The sequence below is a fragment of the Taudactylus pleione genome, unplaced genomic scaffold, assembly GCF_031769625.1.
Source record: "Taudactylus pleione unplaced genomic scaffold, aTauple2 ptg000306l, whole genome shotgun sequence".
Taxonomy (NCBI): Eukaryota; Metazoa; Chordata; class Amphibia; order Anura; family Myobatrachidae; genus Taudactylus; species Taudactylus pleione.
In genome coordinates this window covers 6,257,773-6,270,660 of record NW_028284707.1, presented here as the reverse complement: position 1 = coordinate 6,270,660, position 12,888 = coordinate 6,257,773, and the positions used below count along the sequence as shown (strand labels likewise).

General features: G+C 46.0%; 1 protein-coding gene across 1 annotated transcript in view; it reads right to left on the bottom strand.

Moving 5' to 3' along the window:
- GLCCI1 (glucocorticoid induced 1) overlaps positions 1-12,888 on the bottom strand; it is an 84,896-nt gene that overhangs the window by 42,518 nt on the left and 29,490 nt on the right. Inside the window, exons 2-3 of the mRNA XM_088442246.1 lie at positions 6,375-6,526; positions 220-309 (exon numbers count right to left, since the gene is read on the bottom strand). Of these exons, the coding sequence (XP_088298372.1) occupies positions 220-309; positions 6,375-6,526 (242 nt within the window). The remainder of the gene's footprint in view (positions 1-219; positions 310-6,374; positions 6,527-12,888) is intronic.

The following is a 12,888-nucleotide window of genomic DNA, read 5'->3' as shown; positions in this document are numbered from 1 at the left end:
TTTACTTTAGCACAAGAGAACTCCACACACACTTTGAATAACTTGGGGATATTGGTTAGTATTGGGCAGGGGAATGACCACACAGTCACAAAATCATTGTCCCTTTCTATCACTTCAATGAAGCAATAGACATTGTGCATGGACGGAGAGACTAGCACGTGTTGCGGCTAGCTGCCATCTGCCCAGTTCTCCTAAAATTAGGAATGGGAATACAAATACCTCTTTCAGTTGATCCGCACTACCCCAGGAGGCAGAGCGCTGGTGGCCAGACTTCTTCTCTACTCCCTCGTCTCCCCAGCAGCTTGGTGTCTAGAGAAAAGGAGAAGTACAAGGTTACAGCCAAAACAGTGGCATCCACCATCTGACACGACAAATCCAGCATTATTACATAGAGCTAGACCTATGTAATAACCTATCTAGGAAGTGCCATGGAATCACCAGAATCTGTTTTTTTTTTTTTTTTTTTACAGTCGGCCAAGTCTGGCGCTCTAAACCAATGCTAGTGGTTCCCAACTGATGCTCGGAGGCAGGGCCATGTTGGAGCGGGCACAATGGGAGGAGTGGGTATAAGGAAAACCTTGGCTTTGTGTAGTACTCTCAACCTATTCACATAAAGGTAACTTAGTCTCTTGCACAGCAAACAAGCATGTGTGAGATTTGTAACGTCTATAGTGCGGATACAGCTGGTGATAAAGTGAATGGATCATGGTTCCTACTGCCAGCTTCAACCTCACTCCTAAGCTACATTCAGGGTTCCAGCAAATGGGGTCTGAAATCTCCTGATGCTCACGGAATACGCACCCACGGTCACACCGCTCACATACAGGACACACGTTGACAGTGTTCTGCCCCGACTGCACCCACCATGTCGGTAACTCAAGTATCGAACAGCACTGTTTGGAGGACCGAAAGCCACAGACTGATCTCCAAGCCATGGAACAGTCGGGGTCATTCTGTATCAGTCAGGGGAGAGTTAAACGCTTTAAAGCTTACACTCAAAGTGGCATCACATGGACGAACAGACCTGAACAAAGCTCAGGCTCCAATGCAAATGCAAACTTTCAGATCATTTCCTGGGACCTCATTTTTTTAACCACTCGGCTCACACCCCCCACATACATGTCATATGGGGCATTACATTAGCTTACACACGCCTCAACGCAGTAATACGTGTTAATAGATTGCAAGTTAGCCTGTGTGCATGGATGGGTGGGGGAGGGGAGAAGGATGATCAGGTGATTTAAATACCATGTAGATAGTTGTATTGGCAGTCTGTATTTGGCAGGTACATTATGTGCAGCTGAGATAGCTGGAGAACTACAAGACGTAGGAAGGGGTTTCTCAATGGTGTTGGGCAGTTTATTAAAACCCAGGCTGCAGTAGTGCAGTATATTTCAGGGATAGCAATAAAAACCCTTTTTCATTAAATCTGCCAAACGTCAGTGGTTAGTTCGCGGCCAGACAGAATAAAGGCTGCGGTTATATGAACCAGCGCTGTAGTTGGAGGGTTACCATGCACACACATGCTGTGCAGGAGGAAATAACCAGCCTGCGAATCTGAGTCACTTCTAGCATGGCCATGCGACTGCGAGTCCCGCCCTGTCGGTTGATGTAAGCAACGGCCGTCGCGTTGTCTGTTGCACTCTTACCTGACAATACCATAGAAACTCTGTCGCGTCTATCGGAGCATTGTAAATCGCTCTGAATTCCAACACATTTTGGGCCACTTCTGTTCCAGAGGGGACCATCGACCCTCAAAGCTATAATCGAGGACTACTGCACCCCATCCTCAAAGGCTGACATCCGTTGTTACAATGATGCAGTCCCACACTTAGGATATATGGATTGTGTCCACCAGGAGCCACTCTGGTAACCATGTTCAGATGGATCTGTCTATGTAGAAGCAGATGAGACCCTGACCCATAGTGACAGCAGGTCCAGCTGAAACACTGTGGAGTGGAACCGTCCGAACTGTAGTGCCTCGAAAGCAGCTATCATCTTCCCAAGAGACACAGACAAAGAAGTAGGGACACTTTCCTTGGTCTGAGGACCCGCTCAACTAACAACCGGATATCCTGGGCTTTGTCTTGTGATGCTGTATCCAGGACCATGCCCAGAAATAGGAGTTTCTGGGACAGAATGAGATTTGATTTCTTGAAGTTGATTATCCAACAGCGTTGGATTAGTGATATATCAGTAAGGCTTGGTCTGAGAGAAGGTTACCGAGCCTTGAGTAATAGGTTGTTCAAATAAGGGATTATGTTCACTCCCAATGACCGAAGAAGAGCAATCAAGACTGACATGAGTTTGGTAAATATGCAGTGAGCAGAGGATAACCCGAACGGCAACGCTCTAAATTGCTAGTGGTCCTACAGTATAGTAAACCGCAGGAAGGCTTGATGCGGTTTTCAAATTGGAAACTGGAGATAAGCATCCTTGATATCCAGGGATAATAGGAACTCCCCTGGTTCCAAGCTCGCAATCCCAGACTGCAGAGATTCCTTTTGAAACGATACATCTTCAGATATAGGTTTAAGGACTTGAGGTTTAAGATGTGCCTGACCGAACCATCCAGTCTGGGCATTACAAACAGGTTTGAGTAAAACCCCATACCTCGTTGACACTCCGGAACTAGCACAGATGATACTATTAGAGACTGGATAACCTCCTGTAGAACCCTGGCCTTGTCTGCAGGTATAGGCAGACTTGTAGTGAAGGACCGAGGTGGAGGGGGGACTTCGAAGTCTATTCAGTACCCCAGGGAAATTAGTCTCCACGGTTCTGAAGAGGTCTGTTGAAATTTCTGTAAGCAGGCTCCCACCGCAGGGAACCCCAGGTGGGATGGAAGACCGTCATGCCACCTGTTTTACAGGTGGTTTAGGCTCCTGTCAACGTACAACAGTGTGGTCGACCTCTACCTCTGCCGCTTTTTTTGCTAGCGTGGGATCATCTCTGGCTCTACCACGAAAGGAATGTGGTGCATGAAAGAAATGAAACGAAGGTTCAGTGTAAGATCTTCTGGGAGCCTGAGCAGTAGACGGGAGGAAAGAAGACTTACCCCCGTGGCCTGAGATATCCATTCGTCCAATTCCGGGTTAAAAAGCAAGTCACCAATGAATGGTGAACCCCCAACGCATGCTTGGATACTGCGTCCGCTTGCCAAGCGCGCAATCCGACCCGAAATAGCAAACGCAGATATGCGATTCTTAGAAGCTTCTCCCAGGTAAACTGCAGACTCAACTGCATTCTGCTAGTAGACATAGTTCTGCTCTGGAAGGAACAGAGTCCGATCCTGTGAACCACTGGTCAGCTCAGCAAACCACAGCCTTGTTAACCCATGCAGTAACAAGGGTAGGTCTAAGTTGAGCTCCCACTGCAGTATAGATAGCCGTTATCTTTATCTTCCACTTACGGTCCAAATTGTCTTTTAGTACAGTAGCTCCCGGTGTTGTCTTCTTAGAAACGGGAGGTAGACTCATCTACAGGAGGAGGCGTTTCCCACTTTTCCAACGTGGATGATGGAAAAGGATAGCTAGACGGAAACAGAAGTGGAATTTTGAACCGCTTATCCGGCTGTTTCCCGGCCACTGAAAGCTGCTGCGATATACGGAAAAACAGCAGTGTTCATGAAAAAATTTCCCACTCCTGGGACGCAGGAATTATATCCTCAGTTAAATTGAGAATATTTCTGATTGCCAAAATTAGAGATTCCACCCCAGGAGAGGCAGACTAACTCCTGAGGAGTACCGTTAAAGGAAAGGCCTTCAGGAGATTTGAACCAGGGGTTCCGCCATCACTGCCAGTAGTGAGCTCAGCGTCTAACCATTTAAGCCACATGGGCTTCTCCTGTAAATGATGTGAATTGGAGGGTGCAGACACTGCTGTACCCATAACCTGTACCATGGTGTCTAGAGACTTAGTTAACCCAGCCACCCAGGTAGGTTGAGACCTGCGTGCCTCAGCTAACGCAGACGTTATGTCCGTCATAACTCATACCATGTCAGCGGCTATGGAGGAGAGTTAGTAATCGTATTATACAAGCATCACATAACGTGGAACCAGTGGTATGCTTGTTACACTTAGAACAGATAAACAGCTTTTGAGAAGCATTTGTTCTGTTTGACATTGATACACACAGTCATTCAGAATGACACACATTAATCAGAACTGAACAGATCTGAGACAGAAGGCTGGTCTGGGACACAGAGGAGGAGATGCACCCCACTACCTTCCCACAGATTAGACTCCCTGCACTTACATCCCAGTGTTACTAACAGCCTCTGTACCAAGGATGTAGTAGGATTATGGTTGTGCAGGAGTCCAGCCTTCTGTAGCCTTGCAGCTGCACTCTGCCTTCAGGAGGGAGAGAATGCAGTCATTAAGAGCAAAATATAGCAGGCATGCTGTTTGTAATAGCTCTGTGCCTGAGCTTTCCGCGCTGTGTAGGCTCCGCCCCCCCGTCCTTATCAATTATCCAAAATGGCTGCCCCCGTCTAACGGAGGAGCTCATTCACAGTCAGTCCCGCTATGCGCCCCCGCCGTCCCTCTGCAGCTCTTAGCGGCGAGCAGGGACTGAGGACAGCTTCTCCGGCTGTTTCTCTTGTCTGCCCCCGCCTGAAGCAGCGCTATGTCACTGGGCGGTGGGCGCGTGGATTTGGGGGATGCGCAGCAATACTCACTGCGTTCCCCAGAGGTAGGATCATCAGTCGGGTTGACACACACCCTGGTTGTTGATCAGAGCGGTGCTGGGGATCAGGATTCCACTTATCATGCCTGTTTCTTCATGAGGAGGACAGGTAAGGAACACCCTCACTGATGATCTCTCACAGCTGCAGCACACTCTTCTCCTTGTTAGAGTTGTGCTGTGGCGATAAGGAGCTGTCAGTGCTTTTGTAATAAGCGATGCGCACTCCTTCCTGTTCTACTAAGAACAGGGCGCCAGGTACCAGGACCCCACCTTTAGAGAGGTGGCGAAGGGTACCGAATATAGTGTAAAAAGATGCTTAAAAAAAAAAAAAATTTAAAACCTAAATGTAAAATAAAAATCATGTATTGATTGAGCACAGCAAATTGTGACCAGCTCCTAGTAGGCAGATTTTCTAAACTGAGGGCTGATGGGGCATAGAGGGGGAGGAGCTTCACACTTCTGAATTATTTAAAGTGCCGGCTCCAGTTATCCACGCCTCTATACCCCAGAGTAAGCAACCTCCAGTGTCCCCTAGTGGATGAAAGAGAAATTGAGAGGCATTCCCAACAAGAGACCCAACCAGTACAATGGATCGGAGACCCCAGCGGCTCGTGACACAACAACCACAGAAGGCCCCACAACAACCAAAAGCGCACACTGGCCAGGAGCATGCGCAGTGAGCTCCGGATAATCATCCTGCAACATCAAACTGCCAGCTCTCAGTACATTGGCTGTGAATGATCACATGGGCTCCCCCTGTCGGCGGTAGTTCTGGGATGGATAGGTGTTTATTAACCAACTTCCCTCAAAAATGGTGCATTTGTGTTAATGACTAGGGGGTGTAGATTTACAATAGCTTCTAAAAATTAAAAGTGAACATGTTGCCCATAGCAACCAGATTGTAGCTATCATTTCTATATAGCATTCAGAATCTGATTTGGTTGCAACACCTCCACTTGTCAGTTTTAGATGCTTTAGTAAATCTACCCCCTAGATATATTAGCATTTTTTTACGGTTGGCTACATGTACAAATATTTTTATTAAAGAGAACTTTAAAACTAAGGTGCTTGTACAAAACCCATTGCTATAGGGGCATCTATGTTGTTAGTAGTTCACGTGGACACAACCGATACGGCACGTTCACACACAAGAGGATAAGCGGCCCTGGTCTGCACCATGTGCTACTGGGAGATAGTTGGGAAGTACAGTACGATGAGCTGTAGCACCTCCAAGAGAGCTCTCACTACTGTACATCAAGCAGAATGCAGAACGGCTTCCTGCATAAACCCATATGCATATTAAATCTCTGTATCGCCAACACCAACAATTTCAACACTATAATAAATGTAATTTACATGATTTCACAGCTACCATACTGCAGGTAGGTTGGGATGTGTAGGCGGTATGTACTTGCCTATAAATAATACCAAATACTTATTGTACACTAATAGGCTGCAGCATAATAACTCAATTACAAATAATTTTTTTATCATACTTACTTTTGGGTCGCTTATGCAACTTTGAGAACTAAGATTAATGCTATAGATACTGTAAACTATGACGTATAAGCTTTCATGCCAGTCACCTGGGTGATGGGGCCAGGCATAAACAGCCTGTGTAATATGCCTGTGCCGGGAAGAGACCAAACTCCCTCCAATATAACACGCAGGAGCCTGGAGACGTTACCTGTGTGGCTTTATCATTCATACATGACGGGTGGTGCACGTGATGGTCCCGAGGCCAATGTCCACTCAGGTACGATCCAGTTATCGTGTCCAAGGAAGAAGTGCGTCTTATGGTGTTAGATGTTCTTAGGTGATGGGAATTTGACCGATCAGCTGTGAAATTAAAGTGGGAAAAACCATTAGCGCCATATATTTCTCCTCCGTTCCTGACCTCCTGCCATCCTGTGTAATGTGGAGATCTGAGGTCACTTGTTTTTAAGTTTGGTAGGAATACGGAACCCCCTACTGCAGTGGTGGTGAACCCTGGCACTCCAGCTGCTGTGGGACTACATATCCCAGCATGCACTGCCAGAGTGTTGCTATTAGGGAATGCTAAAACTGTGACAGGGCATGCTGGGATATGTAGTCCCACAGCAGCTGGAGTGCCAGAGTTTGCCACACTATATGGAAAATTTCTGCAATTGTTGCTTCAGTGTTTATAAGGAGCACACTCTCCTGGCGTAAGACATTACAGACGTTAGCCAGCGCCCTGGATTTACGTGACCTGTACAAAAGCAGACAGTCTGCGGCCTTGTTCCTTTATAGGGTCACAGGCCTCCAGAGAATACTGACAGTGTTTATTCTAGCACTCTGCATCGGTCACAGCCCGTGCAGTTCCTCTTTCCTGCCAGGGGTGTCGCTCTCTGCTCTGGTGCCTCCAGCACACTCAGCCAATGCAACAAACTGCCGAGATACAGACCAGAGTGTGCTAGAAACACTAGAGCAGAGAGCGACACCCCAGGCAGGAGAGAGGAACTGCACAGGTTGTGACTGGTGCAGGGTGCTAGAATGAACACTAATTTCTAATATCCTTATATTTTATTTCATCATACAGAGTGCATGACTCCACATATAACACAACACATATACTTCATCCATCACATTTTGTCCCCAAAGCAATCACTTGCAAGTAAGTAGATCAGACTGCGCAAAACCTCCTAACCGCATGCAAGGTAGCCATTTATTTTCAACAGTTCTGAACTTAATAAAAATCCTTATTTCTAAGTGAATAAAGAGTAGAGGAGGCACAGCTGTCCCCTATTCACACAAGGCAAGTGATCAGGTCACCTAGGTTTAAAAATACAACATTTTGCTCTTCTAAATTCAAAACAGATTCCAAACAGACAGGAAATAAGTATATAATGTGTTTCACCCACTGTCAAAATGCACCTAGAACCTGTATGTGGAGACGGCGAGAAGTACTAGAAGACAGATACTGTGAACACTAAACACGACGTACGTAACGGCTAGGGTCCTATGTAGCAACATCAGGGAATTACCAGCTAAGGCACGAGGACTGTTCACAAAGTACAAACTTGGGAAAACAGCTGTGATTAAAAACTATTTTCATTTATAAAAAAAACAAACACACACTTACTAATCCACCCCCCTTCCTAATAGTTATCTGGGGGTCCATCCTCTGGGACATACAGAATTCACTCTGGTCCCACCATATACATATAGCGGGGATTTCTGACAATCGGCGATGAGCCTTATTCGTGCAAAGAGAAACAGCGACTTGTTGCGTCTACCATGTCCTGGTACTTGTGTAACTGGGGCTTCTGCTAAAAGTACTTTGTCAGGATTAGAGTAGAACTCAAGGGTTAAAGGAAATGGAGACACCTATTGATTAGGAAATGATTCTCGGGATGCTGGCTGAATGCTGTTACTTCTATGCACCATGTGAATAGGACAATCTCCATAATTATACACATCTCTTTGCCCCTCTTCCAGCTTTAAAGATTGTACAATTATTGCTACATGAGTAGCGCAGGGTAGTCGGGATGCCAGTGGTCATAATCCCGGCGTCGGAATGTCGCCTGCAGAATCCCAACGGTAAGTATTACGGTTAGGCACTAGGGGGAGGGTATGGGTTAAGCTGTGGGAGGGGGGGGGGGGGGGGGACGTTTTATGTTTAGGCTGCGGGAGGGAGGTGGGGACGTTTAGGGTTAGGCTGCAGGTTAGGGATGAGATGCCGCTGTCGTTATTCTGGGATCCCATACCCAAACTACTATGCAGTCTATTCACTAAACGGGTGCCGTGGGTTGGTGGTCTGCTGCAGCACATTTTTAGGAGGATTTACAGAGTCACAGGTTGAATTGCACTTGCCAGCTCCAGCTCTGCCACGTCCATTCTCCTCTTCTGCGCGGTTTACTTCCTGCATAGTCCCAGCGAAGCTAAATACAATACTGTCCCCACTTCTCTTCTGTCCACTGGACTTCATTCTGAATCCATGTCTGTTCCATACTCTGTATGAGTCTGCTCCCCCTCTCTGCCTGTACCTGTCTGTTCCATACTCTGTAGGAGTCTGCTCCCCCTCTCTGCCTGTACCTGACTGTTCCATACTCTGTAGGAGTCTGCTCCCCCTCTCTGCCTGTACCTGTCTGTTCCATACTCTGTAGGAGTCTGCTCCCCCTCTCTGCCTGTACCTGTCTGTCTCCCCATGTGTGCCCTGGCCAGCCCCCCCCCCCCCCTTCCTTACACCTCTGTCCCCCCTTACTTTAGGTTCCAGTCCCTTTATTTCTCCCCCTTTTAGTGTACGTCTCTCATTATCTCCTTATCCCATCTGTTCCCACAACACACTGTCCACTTGCACCTTCTCCCCTGATCTTAACACTTCTCATGTCCCCCCTTCCTACTCTTCTGCACCATGTGGTTCAGCAGCTACCAGCACTGGTTTTGCCCATCAAAAAGCGCTTGGACAAAACAGAAGTGCCACCACGTCCAACACCAAATATTAGAACCAAAAAGGATGTCAGGATAGCACAAAGCTCATAATTGTCACACAGCGTCTTCTGGTGAAAATTAAGCGAGAGCTATGGCTACACACATAGGAGGTTATTATGGTAAGAAAACCTCACCTGACTGATCCTTGCCGCTAACTGAATCAACCCCTTGTGCTTGCATGCAAGGGAAGAGACTTTATGTAAATTGAAAGCTGGTGACTTAACAGCAGGAAAGAAATAAACCAACATCGTACAGCAACATACAGCTCTTACTATTTCAAACCGTCATAAATTACCGCTATTATCGTTCACATCTAAAAAGACTTTAAAAAGGATAATTTGGCATTTTGTCCTGTGTGTTCATCTTACAACATCTAAAGCCATCGCTACAACACATTGCAGCCATTATACAGAGCCAATTGTGAGGTATTTCAGAGGCTTGCCAAAGTACTGTATTCCCCATTTACATAATATGCCACATTAATATCATCACCCGTTACTAAAAGCAACTTATCCGACATACAATTAGGGGGGAGGAGCAGCTGCAGACTGATTTGCATGCTCTCCGTGTTTTCTTCTGGAGGAACCTACAAAAAGGATAGACGGGCTTTACTTTCTCCACTAAGAATTAAGTTATTTGATTCTAGTAATTCTTTCATATTTTGAAATATATGGTATTGACACTTTAATTGTACAGTTTATACCACCATATATTCACATATTTACATGTATTTAAAATGTAACACCATGTGTTTAAAACGCAATACCATGATTTTAAAAGAAAATTGCCCTTAATTATTGAATTAGTGTTTTTAATTGAATCAATAAAAGTTCTAAATAAAATGGAGCACATCGGAAAGGAGCGCTATCCTTGAAAAAGGGCCAGGAGCATGAAACGCGTTGGTTTTAGCGCACATTGGACACACAGTGACGTCATATTACTGCACCGTTGCAGCATCGCGCCGTTTACACGGACGAACACCTCTTGCAGGGAACCGGCCGGACGGAGCGGGAGCCGCCAAAGGTAGGCAGCAATAGGGAGAGATGGCTAGTCAATCATTCAAGTCTGACTCCATCATTACACCACACGGCATTACATTGGAACCCTTGTGTCATATACGAACTTCCCTAAATATCAAAAGGGCTTTAAACATTTATACTAACTTTTCTTATGCCACAGGTATTGCGTCTTACATGTATACACTTACGAACAAGCGCTCTTATTTGTAATACATTGATACTATCCTTTTATTAGGAGCTGCTATATCAGTAACAGCCATAGCGCAGAATATATCATCTGTCTATTGACACTTTAGCATAGCAAAGGGTTCTTTTTTTTTTTTTAATAGAACTGCACAACAGAGGAGGAGGTGGGAGAACGCTTACAGGGGAAGCCGCAACGGCAACACTCAAGACAAAATTCAATTATCTGTGGCACTTACTGATGTCTTGTAGGTCCCGGATAAGTGCCTGGGGCTATTCACTTACAGCCTGCAGTAACCAGGACCTGCAGCAGCGCAGCAAGTCTTGCGGCTAATTGAATTCACACCCATAACACATAATTTCCATTATCACACACATGACTAACGTTTACTAGCCGACCTTCTTCACACCGGTCATTGTTTAGCAGAGCCCCTCACAAAAGCTGAAATACTGTATAAGGCGCACTACTGGGGGGACTGCATAAGGAAGAACTAGGGACACTGCATAAGGGGGCATTACTGGGGGCACTGCATAAGGGGGCACTATTATATGGGACACTGCTACTGGGGGAATTGCAAAAGGGGCACTGCATAAGGGGCACTGCTACAGTGGGCATTAAGGTGCATATGGAATGGAAAGGAATGTTTCCAGAGTGACGAGAAACGGTGGAGTCATGTTGACATGCCCCCATTTTTCACTGACCACGCCCACTTTTTTAGCGCACATCCATAGGGGGGACTCAATTTTTCATCTTGCCCAGGGCTCCAAATACCCTAGTTACGCCACTGGTCTATATCTATAGCTTGATCTAGCAATCAGAATGACCCCACATGTGGCAGGGAGAATAATTAAGAGGAGAAGCAGGATTCCGGAAAAAACTTTATTGCAAAAAGTTGCCGATAGGGGGAGCCTGGAGTTGTACAATGTACAACAGCATGAGAATGGACAGAATTTAAAAACAAGACCAGGCTGTAATGAACTATTACATATATTGTGGGGTGGGGGGGTTGTAAATTCCCACGTGCTTCCCCTCACTGCCCTGGAATTACCCTCAGCACATGATATTTGCAGGAATGACAATAACAGGTTCCCAGATTAACCATACCTTTACAAATTAGGACCTTCTATTTCCTGTATCACTAATCGCAAGCTCTAGCTATCAGGGGCTCATGTACCCATTTTGCTGTATACACGATGAGTCTCCCCAGTCATGCAATGCTGTTGAATACGTTGGTGTTACTTAAGTTTAGGATGACCAACTTACAGTTTGAATATAAAGGTGTTAAAATAAGTAACTTTTCACATACTACCCCCTTCACCTAATGCTTCTACATTATATCTATTGTGGATATCAACACTATAAAGCACTGCAACACACCTGGGAGCTGTCAATCTCTCTTGTGGATCACAGAAGTGGAAGGCCGAATTACCCTGGCAGAGAAGTGAATGCAGCCCATTTCACCTGTGGTGTTCTCTTGAGACACTAGGGGCAGCACAGAGCAAGAACAAACAGCACAAGCTCCAGCCCCTTCCCAGCCTGGCTGAGCATTCAAGCTTAACACATGGGTACTGAAAGCATTGGGAGATCTCACTCCCTCAAACAACAAAGTACATGATACTGCAAAATACAGTACGTACATACATACATAACATGGGTTCTTGTGATTGCACGATGCCTGAACAGTACAGAGTAGGCGTTATCCGGCTTAGCAGGCCTTTTCGGCAGCGATTGCCCTTCCGTAATGGTATAACCTGTTCTTATCCACCGGTACAGGCACTAAGGGACCACCCTCACACGGGACCCCAGGTACTGTAAAGCGTAGCAGGATCCACCTTCCCTCGCATGGAAAATAGGAAGAAATAACTTAGTTTTAAATTTAATTTCTTTTACACAGCAGATGGGATATGGACCAGATTGTATAAGCAAAACATGTGTACTGATTACTAGAGTAGCATGCAAGTAAACCGTGAGCTCTCCTGGGCCATAATCAGGTATCACCCTGGCATTCCTTCCTTCCACAGGGGGTCTCCTGCTCTGTGCAAGACAGAAATAAATTGGGGAACAATCACCATGATGATCCATACAAATTTTTGGGAATTACAGATGAGCATATATTACATTTACATACGAATTTAAGACCTGCTCAGAACTTCCCCCTGAAGCTAAGCATTAGGTTATAATCAGTGTAATGAAAGCTGCACTGTTTTAATAGGTCTTCCCTTCTGACTAATCGGGGAACAATGGGCTCCACAGGAACCTAAGGTCTTTGTCCATTGGCCCAGTCAAATCTAGTCCTAATTGGTTGGTTCAGTGCAGTCCATCCGCTCCCCAGATTGGCCACCCCCACTCACACACCCACTAGGACTGTTCTAGTATTCTAAGTGCTTATTAGGTTTAGGTTCCATGGGGGGGGGGGGGGGGGAACATGTGCCCATAACAACTAATCAGCTACTAGCCATTATTTATCAAGTACATTAAAGTTCCCGCAGGGCACCACACCCTGCCCAATTTTAAAAGGCTAAAATGCGCCATGCGGTTCAGCCTGC